General features: G+C 36.1%; 1 protein-coding gene and 5 gene segments (V, D, J or C); 1 reads left to right on the plus strand and 5 right to left on the minus strand.

The window, feature by feature from the left end:
* Positions 1-246: 246 nt before the first annotated feature.
* Positions 247-1,086, minus strand: LOC122844106. The segment is given in 2 exon segments: positions 247-807; positions 915-1,086. Coding segments are annotated over 2 exon segments (387 nt in total).
* A 441-nt stretch (positions 1,087-1,527) lies between these two features.
* Positions 1,528-3,543, plus strand: LOC122844055. The segment is given in 3 exon segments: positions 1,528-1,557; positions 2,077-2,182; positions 3,061-3,543. Coding segments are annotated over 3 exon segments (480 nt in total).
* Positions 3,544-4,699: 1,156 nt separating this feature from the next.
* On the minus strand, positions 4,700-5,193 carry LOC122844113. The segment is given in 2 exon segments: positions 4,700-5,034; positions 5,142-5,193. Coding segments are annotated over 2 exon segments (375 nt in total).
* A 2,023-nt stretch (positions 5,194-7,216) lies between these two features.
* LOC122844108 lies at positions 7,217-8,213 on the minus strand. The segment is given in 2 exon segments: positions 7,217-7,701; positions 7,804-8,213. Coding segments are annotated over 2 exon segments (384 nt in total).
* A 565-nt stretch (positions 8,214-8,778) lies between these two features.
* LOC122844120 lies at positions 8,779-9,503 on the minus strand. The segment is given in 2 exon segments: positions 8,779-9,283; positions 9,416-9,503. Coding segments are annotated over 2 exon segments (360 nt in total).
* A 1,856-nt stretch (positions 9,504-11,359) lies between these two features.
* On the minus strand, positions 11,360-12,939 carry LOC122844119 (pro-opiomelanocortin-like). Its single transcript, XM_044139305.1, has 2 exons — positions 12,823-12,939; positions 11,360-12,052 (listed from the first exon to the last, which is right to left on the minus strand). Exons 1-2 carry the CDS (start codon positions 12,937-12,939, stop codon positions 11,540-11,542), a joined length of 630 nt encoding a protein of 209 aa, XP_043995240.1. The 3' UTR covers positions 11,360-11,539.
* Between the last annotated feature and the right edge of the window lie 894 nt (positions 12,940-13,833).

The following is a 13,833-nucleotide window of genomic DNA, read 5'->3' on the forward strand; positions in this document are numbered from 1 at the left end:
AATCTACTGTTTATGAAACCATTTAGAGTCCCTGAAACGTTTCTCTTGGACAAATAATGAACAGCTAGAGAGTTTCACCCAATTTCTGTGCTAACCAAGATGTGCTAACAATTTTGTTAAAGTCATGTTGCTTCTCACAGAGAAAATTAGGCTAAAACAAATGTACCTCTATTTAAAAAAAACTCAACACACAACATTGGATTGTGATTAGAAAATCTCCAAGTGTATCTACATGATGACATTTAATTTCAGCCTTAAGTCAAATTTGATCTTCCCCAACAAAGTTTCTCCAGGTGTAATATTCCAACCTCTACATTAACTTTAAAAATTTGATGGGAATGTTGCCACTTATTTCAATATTCATGTGAATGTCATGGTGTTTGTACTTAGTGAGCTGTGTCAGTTTCTGCTGTAGCGTCCAGCTGGAGTTTCTGTTCAGTCTGACTGAGGGAGGTTTTTGTATGACTGTATTTCACTGTGTGAACAGCTCATATTTGCTAGCATCAAATTCTCCCTTACAGTAATAAACTGCAGCATCTTCAGCCTGAACTCCACTGATGGTCAGAGTGAAGTCAGAGTTTGATCCACTGCCTGAAAAACGACTTGGAGTCCCTGATGCTTTAGTGCTGGTTGTATAAATGAGGAGCTTAGGAGTTTGTCCATCTTTCTGTTGGTACCAAGCTAAATAGTGGGAGCCACTATAAACATAAACATTCTGACTGGTTCTACAGTTGATGGTGGCAGATCCTCCCAGATCAGCTCTCACTGCTGCAGGCTGTTGAGTCACTGTGACCTGACCTCTGACCTCTGAGGACACAGAGACAAAAACATGCAGCAGCTTCATGGTTTAGTCGGCTTCATGTCAGAGGGACAGATGTTCATAGAGGAGAGGAGTTGGATTCTCTGGACTTTACCTGTGAAGCAGCAGCAGAGGAGAGTCCAGATGAGGACGCAGATCAAAGTCATGTTTTTGATGAGGAGGATTTCTGTGTCTTCAGTTGTGATGAAGGACAGCTGTCAGTCATCCAGTGTTCAACTGTCAGGACTATAAACTCTCCCAGAGCACTGGAGCATGGAGCTGCTGATGCAAAGTGACTCCACACTGTAAAGAGAAAGTAAATGAACCAACTTAATTGAATTGCTTGAATTGGTATCAAGTATTTCAATTAAGTTTATTCAACTTAATTTAAGTTTAACCAACTCAAGTTATGTATATCCAACTCAATTTGTTAAGTATTTTAAACTGAATTTATTAACTGTGCTTAAAATGACACATTTACGACAGTCTTACTCAAATCATTTAGTTTACTTCAAATATCAAAGGAAACTAATGAACAATCTCTTTTTTACCAGGGTTTTTAGTTGAGGCAGCCTTTATTTGAGAGTAGGGAAGATATGCAGCAAAGGTTATCAGGCTGGAATCAAACAGCCTGATATAAACAGCCTTTATAAAATAAAGAGAGCATGCTCTAAAAATGTGTTTGAAACAATTAAGTTCAATGCTGTTTGTATCCTGTGTCTGACTTCATGACACAAGCTTCATCAGGATCAAATCCTGTATGTGTTGTGGTGGGACAGGGGTTGAGAACAACTCACATAAGAAGACTTTAGTTCTCAACGTGGCCATTGCAGGTTCAATATCAGCCTCATAACCTTGTTTATTTGTTTTCCCTCTTTTACTTATTAATTAAGTAAAATACACTTAATAAATTAAGTTTGATAAACTATTTTGATTTTTTCACTAAGTAAATTGACTTACTGAAATAAATAAACCTTTCAATGTTATTATAATTTTTGAGAAAGACCTTTAAATTAAAATGTTTTATGTGATATTTATATTATAAAGTTATTCTTGTAATAAATTTTGACAGAGTTGATCACCTGATTACTAAAAAATGACCTTAGAGAAGTTTGTCACCTATTCTGCTAAACACAGTAAATTGTTGGAAATGTTTTTTGTTTTTGGTTTTTTTGTTTGTTTTTACAATGTTAGCTTCACGTTCTGTTGCTTTACTTTCATGCTACTTGATAAGTTTCCACAAATAACAAATGTTTTGGTAAATATGTTTGTGTCAGAGTCAGAGAGCCGTGTCTCTACAGTCAGAGGTTTTTGTACGACGGTTCAACCAGTTTGTATCACTGTGGTACACGTTCGGTGGAGGAACCAGACTGGATGTTGGACGTAAGTTGTTTGGTTTTTTTTTGCTTCAATTAATTTTAAATATTATATTGTTCTGTCACTAATCTGTACATACATTTATATGTGGTGAAGTGAAAAGTTTTTTGCAGTATGTTTTAATTTCATTGAAAAAAATCATCATCTAACCAAGAACAAATCGAATCAGCTTGTTAGAATCTGAATGTTATTTCATCTCTATGACTGAAAAATACATGTATGTTAACAGCAGTTTATTAGTAAAAAATATTTGGAAACAATTACAGTTTATTTAATCTTTATATTTGACCAAATAAAAGATTTAGGCAAGATAGAGAGAGATCTCATTTATTATTTCTGTTATTCTCTGTGTTACTTTAAATCTATGTTTAGATATTCTGCAAATTTTAAAAATTAAATCTCACATGAAATGTTTTCAGTCTACTTTAGTAGAATGAAAGTCTTTTCATAGACTTGACATCTTTTCTGGAACTGATGAACTGAGCATCTTTTGAATAGCTTTTAATTCAACTTTAAGAAGAGAATGAAGCAAATCTATTTAGAAAATGTTGAAATGTATTTATATGATGTGTAAACATGTATTAGACATATTTTATTCACAAGTTACAATAATTCTTGATGGATTCTTTGTTGATTCATTGAGGATAAAGTTATAAGTTTCTCCCTGTGTTGATGTACATGAGAGGTTTACTGAAGGGAAGTGAAACAAAGAGTCTCAATAACTGTTGGAGCAGAAAAACATCTGGCAGAAACATTTTAAAATAGAAACTCAACTTTCTCATAGTGAAGCTGTCCTGGTATCAATTCATTGATGACTTCTTGGTGTTTCTCTAACCAATCAGGTTAGAGAAACACCAATCTCTAACCTGATTGGTGTTTCCTAGGTGATACCCGCCCCACCCTGACAGTGCTGCCCCCCTCCAGTGTGGAGCTGCAGCAGCAGCAGGTTACCCTCCTGTGTCTGGCCAACAAGGGCTTCCCCTCAGACTGGACTCTGTCCTGGAAGCTGGACGGCAGCAGCAGCAGCAGCAGCAGCAGCAGCAGCAGCTGGGAGCAGAGCAAGAGCGACGGAGTGAAGCAGAATGACGGCCTCTACAGCTGGAGCAGCACCCTGAGGCTCCCTGCAGACCAGTGGAGGAAGGTGGGCTCTGTGACCTGTGAGGCCTCCCAGGGCTCCCAGTCTGCAGTCACAGAGACACTGAGGAGAGACCAGTGTTCCCAGTCCTGAGCTGATTCATGGGTTTTCTAAGCTTTTAATCTGCTATATATCTCTTGCTTTAAAAATCTCTGCTCTATTTCATTTTCATAACCTCTGTTTTGTGTTTAAAACTCAATTTCTGTCAAAAATAATAAAAAGAAAATCCTTACTCTTGGTCTGACTTCTTTATTTGTCTATTTTTACCTTGTCAGAGGAAAAATAATATTTTGTTCACAGTGTGCTGCATGTTAGTAGATGTTGTTTACTGCACAGGAACAACAGCTCCTCAATATTATAATAAATCTATCATTTCATTTCAGTTTATTTATATAGCTACAATTTATTTCAGAAACTGTTGTGTAGTTGCACTATACCAAAAAGCATTTAATAGGCTTAAAAGTGAAAAAGCTACCCAACCTTCCTATTAAGTTATGTAAAATATGAATTCAGTTTATGACTTATTCTTTAAAAAAAATATTTTAAAAAATTGGTCTTAAAAGCTCTCTTTTTAGATAAGCTATTAAAAATGTTTCGTGTTTGTTCAGTTGTCAGTCATCAGTGATGAATTGTTTTTCAGTGTCTTAACACAACTTGACTGTTATAAATGTGAGCTCTGACAGAATCTTCAGCCAGAACTTTATTAATTGTCAGAGAGAGGTCAGAGTTTAATCTACTGTCTATGAAACCAAAGTCCCTGAAACGTTTCTCTTGGACAAATAATGAACATCACCCAATTTCTGTGCTAACCAAGATGTTGATTGTAAAACATATATATTTTACAGCCAAGGAACTGGAACTGGAGAGGGCCTGGAAGGTGAAGACCACAGTGGTGCCTGTGGTCATCGGGACCCTCGGGGCAGTCACCCCCAAACTGGAACAGTGGCTACAACAGATCCCAGGAACAACATCAGACATCTCAGTACAGAAATGTGCAGTCCTAGGCACAGCCAAGATACTGCGCAGAACCCTCAAGCTCCCAGGCCTCTGGTAGAGGACCCGAGCTAAGAGGAAGAAGAATCACCACCGGCGGTGGGTGAGAAGGGAATTTATATATATATATATATATATATATATATATATTTAATTTAATTAATTAATATATATATATATATATATATATATATATATATATATATATATATATATATATATATATATATATATATATAATTTAATTTAATTAATTAATACACACACCCACATATTGTAACCTATTATTAATTAAATAGTGTTGATATTGGTCTGGCATGGCTTTTAGTCCTTGAGGTGACACCATCAGCAGCTGCAATTCAGTTTCCGTTCAGTTTGACTGAGGGAGGTTTTTGTACGACTGTTTTTCACTGTGTGAACACATGCTGGCTGTTGGGGTAATGAAGACTCTGACAGTAATAAACTGCAGCATCTTCAGCCTGAACTCCACTGATGGTCAGAGTGAAGTCAGAGTTTGATCCACTGCCTGAAAAACGACTTGGAGTCCCTGATGCTTTAGTGCTGGTAGCATAAATGAGGAGCTTAGGAGTTTGTCCATCTTTCTGTTGGTACCAGGCTAAGTAGTTGTTATTAAAAACATCCTGAGAGGTTCTACATTTGATGGTAGCAGATCCTCCCAGATCAGTTCTGACGGCTCCAGGCTGAGTCAGTGTGTACTGACCTCTGACCTCTGAAGACACAGAGACAAAAACATACAGCAGCTTCATGGTTTAGTCGGCTTCATTTCAGAGGGACAGATGTTCATAGAGGAGAGGAGTTGGATTCTCTGGACTTTACCTGTGAAGCAGCAGCAGAGGAGAGTCCAGATGAGGATGCAGATCAAAGTCATGTTTTTGATGAGGAGGATTTCTGTGTCTTCTGTTATGATGAAGGACAGCTGTCAGTCATCCAGAGTTCAACTGTCAGGACTATAAACTCTCCCAGAGCACTGGAGCATGGAGCTGCTGATGCAAAGTGACTCTATGGAAATGATCTGACTGAGTCCAATAAAGAGGAAGATCAATGTGATGAACTTAAGACAAAGCTCATATAATTTCTGAACTGGTGTCTATACATTTTGCCTGATAGTAAATTTGTGAATAAAATAATTGTAATAATAATAAAAGTGGCTTTACTCTGTAAGGATCAGAAGGAAATTATAATTCAAAAATTACAAACTGCATCTTTTAAGTCTTCAAACTAAGTCAGAAGCCTGGAGATTCTTTTTGACTCTGAACTCACTTTTGTTCCGCATATTACACAAATAGTTAAAACAGGTTTTTATTTTCTAAACCCTTTCCCTCGCTATTACTGAGACTTTTATGCTTGCTTTTATTTCCAGCCGTATAGACTATTACAATGCCCTGCTGCCTGGTCTCCATAACAGATTTCTGCACAGCCTTTAGCTGTCACAAAACTGCTGTTAGATTGCTATCCAAGACCAGAAGGCAGGCTCACATCACACCTGTTTTAATATCAGGTGTGACTTTAAAACAAACCTGATTGCCTTAGCTCCCAGTATATCTCAGGATTGATTTTGATATTCTTTTACTGGTTTTTAAATGTCTTAATGGTCTTGCACCATCTTAACTTGTAGAACTGCTATCACCTTATGAACCCTTGTGGAAACTGAGGTCCTCTGGCAATTTTAACAGTTCCCAGAGTCAGAACTCACATTTATGGTGAGACTTCTGTCCAATATTATGGCCCCCATTTGTGGAACAGTATGCAAGAGAACCTGAGGGCTGCAGAAAATGTTGCTGTCTTTAAGAGCAGGCTCAAGACCCATCTATTTAAATGTATTTCCTGAATTTAATCATTTCTGCTTAGTCTGTGCATTTTTCCCCTCCTCTCCAGGAGGTCTTTTGTGGGCTCTAGTGTACCTTCTTTGAAAGTAGGCTGACAGGAAAGGAGGAAGGAGAGGGAAGAAGACATGCAGTAAATGCCGATGGGTCTGGGAATCGAACCCGAGACAGCCGCGTCAAGGATTCAAGGCCTCAAATTGTGGGTAGCAATATCCCCTACACACCACAGCATGTCCAGTCTTTGCATTTTCAATGCAGTTGTGTGTTTTTCCATGTGGGGTTGAGGTGGGTAATTGTTTTGTTTGTTTTTACTGATCTGTACAGCATGTTGAGCTGCTTTTATTATGAAGGGTGCTTAATAAATAAAATTGATTGATTGAATAAATGATAAAGGATTCATTGTGAGTCTCAGTTCATCAAACAACTTTGACATCTTTTTTTCCCTGATATTTAAAGTCCTAGCTCCATAAAATTCCTCTCATTGAGCTCTTCTGATTTAACTATGTTTAAAATATTTTGGTGAAAGTTATTTTAGGCTTAAAAGGATGTTCCTAAAGTGTTCAAGATCAACATCTAGTAACAAAAAGCAAAAAAATACAATGAAAAATTAAGAACAAATACTGATGCAGTGATGCATGATTGATAAATTATCAAATGACTTCAGCCATTTGATGAACCTACAATCATGGAGAAATATCAAGATTTATAATTTACATGTAATTAAATCTCTTTCATTTCCACTAATTAAAAAACATTAGTCATCAATATTTAAACATTTATTTTAAAATAAAGATTAACATTATTTTACTTTAAACAACAGATAACACTAAGTATTCTACCTTAAAAAATAGTTAGAACACCACACCATTTATTCAGAGTCGTTCCTCCGTGGATTTACTAATATGCTTTGAGCCATCTCCATGCTGTGATGTTCACAGGGAGCTCTGTGTCATTTGTTTAGAGCCAATCCATGTCATTTTCCTCATTACTGTTATTTCTTACACCTGTGTCGTTCCCTGATTGTTTCCCTTCTTCAGCCTCACTCAGGCAAACTCACACTGTCAGATAATCAAATGCTTTCAGCCAGTCTTTGAACACACTCCAACTTGTTTTCATTTAATTGTGTCTGTCTTTACTGCAGCTTCCAGCTGCCACTGACAATGCATTGAAACTTGAGTTTCAGTTCAGTTTGATTGAGGAAGGTTTTTGTACGACTGTTTTTCACTGTGTGAACACCCACTGACTCCCAATATTATGAAAACTCTGACAGTAATAAACTGCAGCATCTTCAGCCTGAATTCCACTGATGGTGAGAGTGAAGTCAGAGTTTGATCCACTGCCTGGAAAACGACCTGGAGTCCCCGATGCTCGAGTGTTAGCCTTATAAATGAGGAGCTTAGGAGTTTGTCCATCTTTCTGTTGGTACCAGGCTAAACGGTGGCCATGGCTGTCCACATAAACATTCTGACTGGTTCTACATCTGATGATTACAAATCCTCCTAGATCAGCTCTCACTGTTGCAGGCTGAGTCACTGTGACCTGACCTCTGACCTCTGAGGACACAGAGACAAAAACATGCAGCAGCTTCCTGGTTTAGTCGGCTTCATTTCAGAGGGACAGATGTTCATAGAGGAGTTGGATTCTCTGGACTTTACCTGTGAAGCAGCAGCAGAGGAGAGTCCAGATGAGGACGCAGATCAAAGTCATGTTTTTGATGAGGAGGATTTCTGTGTCTTCAGTTGTGATGAAGGACAGCTGTCAGTCATCCAGTGTTCAACTGTCAGGACTATAAACTCTCCCAGAGCACTGGAGCATGGAGCTGCTGATGCAAAGTGACTCTATGGAAATATTCTGAATGACTCCAACAGGGATTTTGGATCTATGTGATTATATTATTTATCATCACAGGTACCATCATATATTTTAGGCATTGTGTATTTTTGTGTGCTTTGCAAAATGACTGTCTGAGCTCTTTTTTATGCTGAAATCCGCAAAACTATACTGGAAATTGAAATATGTGTTCTGTTTATCTGCATAAAAGTAACATTTGAAATTAACAACCTTTAAGCAGGTATCTTTTTATTAAAATCACGTTTTGCATTTAAATATTTTTGTTTTTGTCAGTCTGATGAAATATCCTAATCCTCTATGGAATTAAATGTTTTCATCAGTTTTTCAGTGGAAAATTATTATAATTAACATAGAAAAAGGCTAGAAAACAACAATTTGTATGTGATGAGTCATTACAAAGAGCTTTACTGAGTAAATTGAGTCTCTGAAATAAATTCTCTATTTCATACTAATTTCCACCTGTAAATTATATTGTAATGGAATTTTTTCATGTTTTCCACTTTTTCTATAAAATGCAAGCAACTAATATTAAAATGACGAGTAGAAATTGCATGTTTATCAACATCAGTTTGTTATTTCTCATTCTGAATTTATTTCTGTTCTGTTGATCAAATAAGAGATTCAGCAAAGCTAGTGACAGATCATATTTATAAACTCTGCCATTATTATATCAAGTTTTGCTTTCAGTCAAGTTTCAAATTATCTTCAAAGTTTTTAAAATGTTTTAAACGAGAAGGAAAATACCTCATGCTCTACATGCTTTTTCTCAGATTAATTCATGTCTTTTGAAGAGCTATAAATTTAATGTGTAAAAGAAAATGTGTTATGTTTATAATATGAAAGAAAAAAACTATTTAATTAAAAATGTGATGTTTAAATTAACCATTTTGAACATGATTCTGTAAACAACTTCTGCTTCAGTCCAGCTGTGGATCAGTTCCTCTGCAGCTGAGGGAGGTTTTTGTACGACGTTGTATCACTGTGTGAACGGAAAGCTGTAATCCTGCTGACAGTAATAAACTCCTGCATCTTCAGTCTGAACTCCATTAATGGTCAGAGTGAAATCAGTTCCAGAATGACTCCCACTGAAACGATCAGAAACTCCAGGCTGACGATTTGATATCCAATAAATCAGGAGTTTGGGAGCTTCTCCAGGTTTCTGGAGGTACCAGTCTACCTCATTGCTGACATGCTCACTGGCTTTACATTTAATGGAGACTCTCTCTCCTGGATCAACAGACAGAGATCCTGGAGTTTGAGTCATAATTATGTCTCCTGATGAACCTGAAAGAGAAAAAAATATTTATACTCATTAGACTTAGAAAACTCAACTAAAGATCCAAATTTATATTTTAATCTCTCCATCACAGCAGAAAGTCTTTGTGATGAATCTGATGACATTTTCAACATCCTCACCCTGAACCAGGAGCCCCAGGATGGTCAGCAGTAGAGTCAGTGACATCATCATTGTGCTGCTGGTGTGTCAGTGGCTCTGAAAGGCCTGGAGAGCCACTGATCAACTCTGACCTCTTATCAGCTGGAGCAGAGAGGCAGGACACATATGCAAACACACACAGTCAGTCACATGGGATCATCATGTTTTCTCCTGAACACTGTCAGATAAATGTCTATGTATCTAACATGTAGCAATAATCTGCTGCTTGTGAACTGAATAAATATCAGTTGATGTTCTTTTTTTAGATCATATGAAATATTTAATCATACTGGATTCTATAGAAAAAGATGGTAAACTAAAAGTCTTGTAATTTACATCAACAGAAAAAGACATTAACATACCATAAGTACACGGGGCATTTATTAATCACTACAATATTTACTGTAAAAATAAATAAAAAATTATGTGCCAAATGATTTCAGGTCATATGGCTAAATGCTTTGTGTTTAGTCGTATGTTCAGTTTGGTTTTGCCTGGATTTTAACATTAAAGTTCAGTTTGTGTGAACATAAAATTTAATCTTATTTTTTAACTCTTCCTGACAGTTAAAAAATAGTTATGGGTTCATATCAGAGAGATAGTCTTGGAAATATGAAGATTTGCAAGTCAGAAGATCATTTTATAAGGAAATATAAAATGAGATAAGAAATATTATTAAACACAAACATGTGTTCACTTCCAAATTCTTCACCAAATATGAAAAGTCAACTTTGATATTTTATTTACAGCAACCTAGAAATAAATATTTGGGCCTAAGATTGTTGTTTTTTTTTTTTTTCATCATATCAATAGAAATTCTTTTTTAAAAATATTCTTAAAACTGAACTGTTACACTGAGAGTGTGTGTGGGTGGGGTGAGGAAGGATGTCTTGAGTGCACTGATGCAGAAACTGACTGGTCAGTCAGACCAGTCAGTTTCTGGTCTGACTGATGGGGGGGGATTTTGTGTGAAATTTATTTTGGAGAACAAAACTTGACCTGTTCTCAGAAATGTACCTACAAAAATAAACTGCAGCATGTCTCTCAGCAGCATCTCTTCCTCTTTGCTCTCCTCTCCATTTCCTGTAGAGTCTAAAAAGGATATTTAAAAAGGTCCTGAAACCGACTTGATGTTATGGTTCATCAGTGATGCCTGTCAGTTGTCATGGTAACTAATTGACACGAGAGGAGTGAAACATTTGCATGAGTTTCATGTACCAGTTTTTTTTTCTCAGTCTCATCTTTTTGAGACCTTTCTGCTTATTTGACCTTTCTGCTTATTATAATGAGACATTCGTAATCATTTTTAGTGGTTTATGGATGTGCACTTCTAAAAGGAGAGGAAAAAACTCACATACCACATATGTTTTTCTTGTAGCGCTCTTTATACTTTTTATGACATCCACAATAATTTCATGAAGTGAAAATTAAAATATCACCATGACTCATCGTCTGCCTCCTCTTTCTTTGATCCTCTAACATTTCTTTAACATTGACAATATATAAGACAATAATAAGTGTGGAGCTGAAATAAGAAAACTGAAAATTAATGAAACAGATATTTATATTTTCAACTTTTATTTGTATTAATAACTTAGTGTTACTGCCCTGCAACGTGTTCATGCCCAACTTTAAGTCCATAAAAGATTCAGAAGTGTTAGTCATGTGTTACTACTGCCCTCATGTGGCCATAATAGAGATAGCACAGGGTTTTTTCTAAAGATTTTAGACATATAAATCACAATTTCCACTTTTAAACAGAGGAGAAAAATATGGATTTGACAGAAAACCTTCTATATCTAACATGATAATTCTCCCTATTTTCTGTATCTTTATGTCATCTGTACAAAACTATTTTTGTACAAATGACATAAAGATACAGATGTGCTATTTTTTATATTTACAAGTAAAGTAAAGAAATAAGTATCAGCAATCTGTATTTTGTGACATACACAAAACAAACTATGAACGTGGTTAAATAATATTTTTCTTTCTTTACAAGAGACTATAAAGTAAGTATTACATATTTAGTTGCAATATAAACTTAATATTCTGTATTTTGATCATTTTCCCATCTGGTTTACTTCCATTCCCTCCCTTCTTCCTCACTTTGCTCTCTTCTCCTCCTCTCCTTCTTTGTTGATGACGTTTCTGAAGAGTGTGATGAGCGGCCTCTTGCTGTGCTCCTGCCAGCTCTTCATGAAGCCCCCGTACCGTTTGCCTGCCACAGGGCCGCTCCAGCGGAAGTGCTTCATCTTGTATGGGATGTCTTTTTTATCATGCTGCTCATTGGAGACCTCCTCTGCTTCCTCTTGTCTCTCCTCATCCTCAGCTGTCATTTTTTCCCTGGAAAGCTCCCACCACCTAAGCTCTCCAGGGAAAATCTCAGCTGAGTCCCCATCTACCTTTTTGCCTGCAGGGATTTTCGCTGGATGACGCTTTCTCCCAAGAGGCTTCCCCCAACGGAAATGCTCCATGGAGTAGGAATGTTTGGCTTGAGAGGAGGAGGAAGATGGTGAAGGAGAAAGAAAGATGGATGAAGGAGGATGCTGAAGGTGAAGACTGCTAAGAATGGTGGTCATCTCATGAGGGTCAAGTCCACAGACCTGGAAACACTCCTACAGGATAAGATGAGGTAACAATTGGGAAATTGTGAAAAAAAAAAAAAACATATTTTAAATTCTAATGATGCTTCAGTTTCATTCAGTAACATTGAATGAATGAGACAAAGTTTGGGACCCAGTACAAACCCTTGAGGATTCCCACAGATAATATCCCAACAACCAGAACAAACATCACCCAACTACTCAAATAACTTTTTATTCTTAAAGCAATTTGAGCAATTATTCAGCCACCACAAAAAGCATATTTCTCAAAACATTATGTCTGTCTCTCACAACAATAATATAGGTTACCCACTTTATTTTCTTTATTTGGAACAATCCATCTTTATAAGGTTCACAGTTGATGTTGGAAATGCTTTTATCCTGTGAAATGACTACATGTTAAAACTGCTACAGTATATGTCAACTGCTACAGTGTTGACATATATTTGATGTCAACAGAAAAATAGTTTCCTCTTCTCACATCTGTGATATTCTTTGATGTCACAGATTTCACGTTTGTCTCAACCTTCTGTCTCTGCCTGTTAAAATATCAAACTTCTGTCAAGATTAGATACTTTGCATTACCATTCTGATTATATATGTTTTTATCTATCTTTAAACTTTAACAATTAAGAGGTTTTACTTAAATAAAATTAGTAATCAAATGAATGCTTTTTATGACGAAAATATTATTCATGGAAATGGATTTGATCAATTTTAAAAAATGTGACATTATACCCAAACTGATTTTCATGAAGCCAAATGTGTCTGATTCTATTCACCGTCATGCTGCTCTCAGAGATGAGCTCCTGGCAGCTCATGCGCTCCCAACAGCGACTGAGCGTAGCTCTGGCCCCGCCCACCGTCACTGCAACCACCAATAGCAACACAGGATTCATTCTTCTGATTTCTGCGGGAGATTAGCAACATAAACGCTTTTCATTATGACTATGTAGAATATAAATGTTGAAACTTAATCAATCAATCAATCAAACTTTATTTGTAAAGCACATTTCAGCAGCAAGGCATTTCAAAGTGTTTTACATCAAATCAAACACAAAACACAGTGCAACATAGAATCAACAATAAAAACACAACATCAAGTCAGATTCCGTCAATAAACTTGCAATTGATTACGTTTCAAATTAAATAACTTAAATAAACAACTGCCATCAAAGCTATTTACTAAATATTCTAAACTATTTATTTCTACTGTGAAATAATAATAATAATAATAATAATAATAATAATAATAATAATAATAATAATAATAATAATAATAATAATAATAATAATAATAATAATAATAATAATAATAATAATCACCTTTTCTCCTTGGTCTTTCTGCTCTTCCTTCCACCAAAGATTTCTGTCTTTCCTCTTGGTTACTTCTGACCGATCGATTGACTTTATACCCTTTCAGCCAAGGACACTCAAACATTACGCACAAACAAACTGACGTCACTGCAACCCTCTATGATTTTGTTCAAGAGGTCTGTAAATATAGATTACTCTGCAAAAGTAAACAACCAATTAAGGGCCCTCCACATTTTCCACCTACATCCACACATCACCATCCTCATTATCACTTATATCTACCTGGAAAAGAAAAAGAAAGGCTTTTAAGAATACAAAATGTACAATATTATGTAAATATTAATATTTTGAATTAAAAAATATTTTAAAATCATAATCATTTTCATTGGTATGTGGCAGATTTTTCAGACAGAATGTAGTTCTAATTTACCTTGACATCTGTTGCTCTTTTGGAACACATTTATTATTCAATGCAT

This window comes from Gambusia affinis, linkage group LG14 (genome assembly GCF_019740435.1).
Source record: "Gambusia affinis linkage group LG14, SWU_Gaff_1.0, whole genome shotgun sequence".
NCBI classification, from domain to species: domain Eukaryota; kingdom Metazoa; phylum Chordata; class Actinopteri; order Cyprinodontiformes; family Poeciliidae; genus Gambusia; species Gambusia affinis.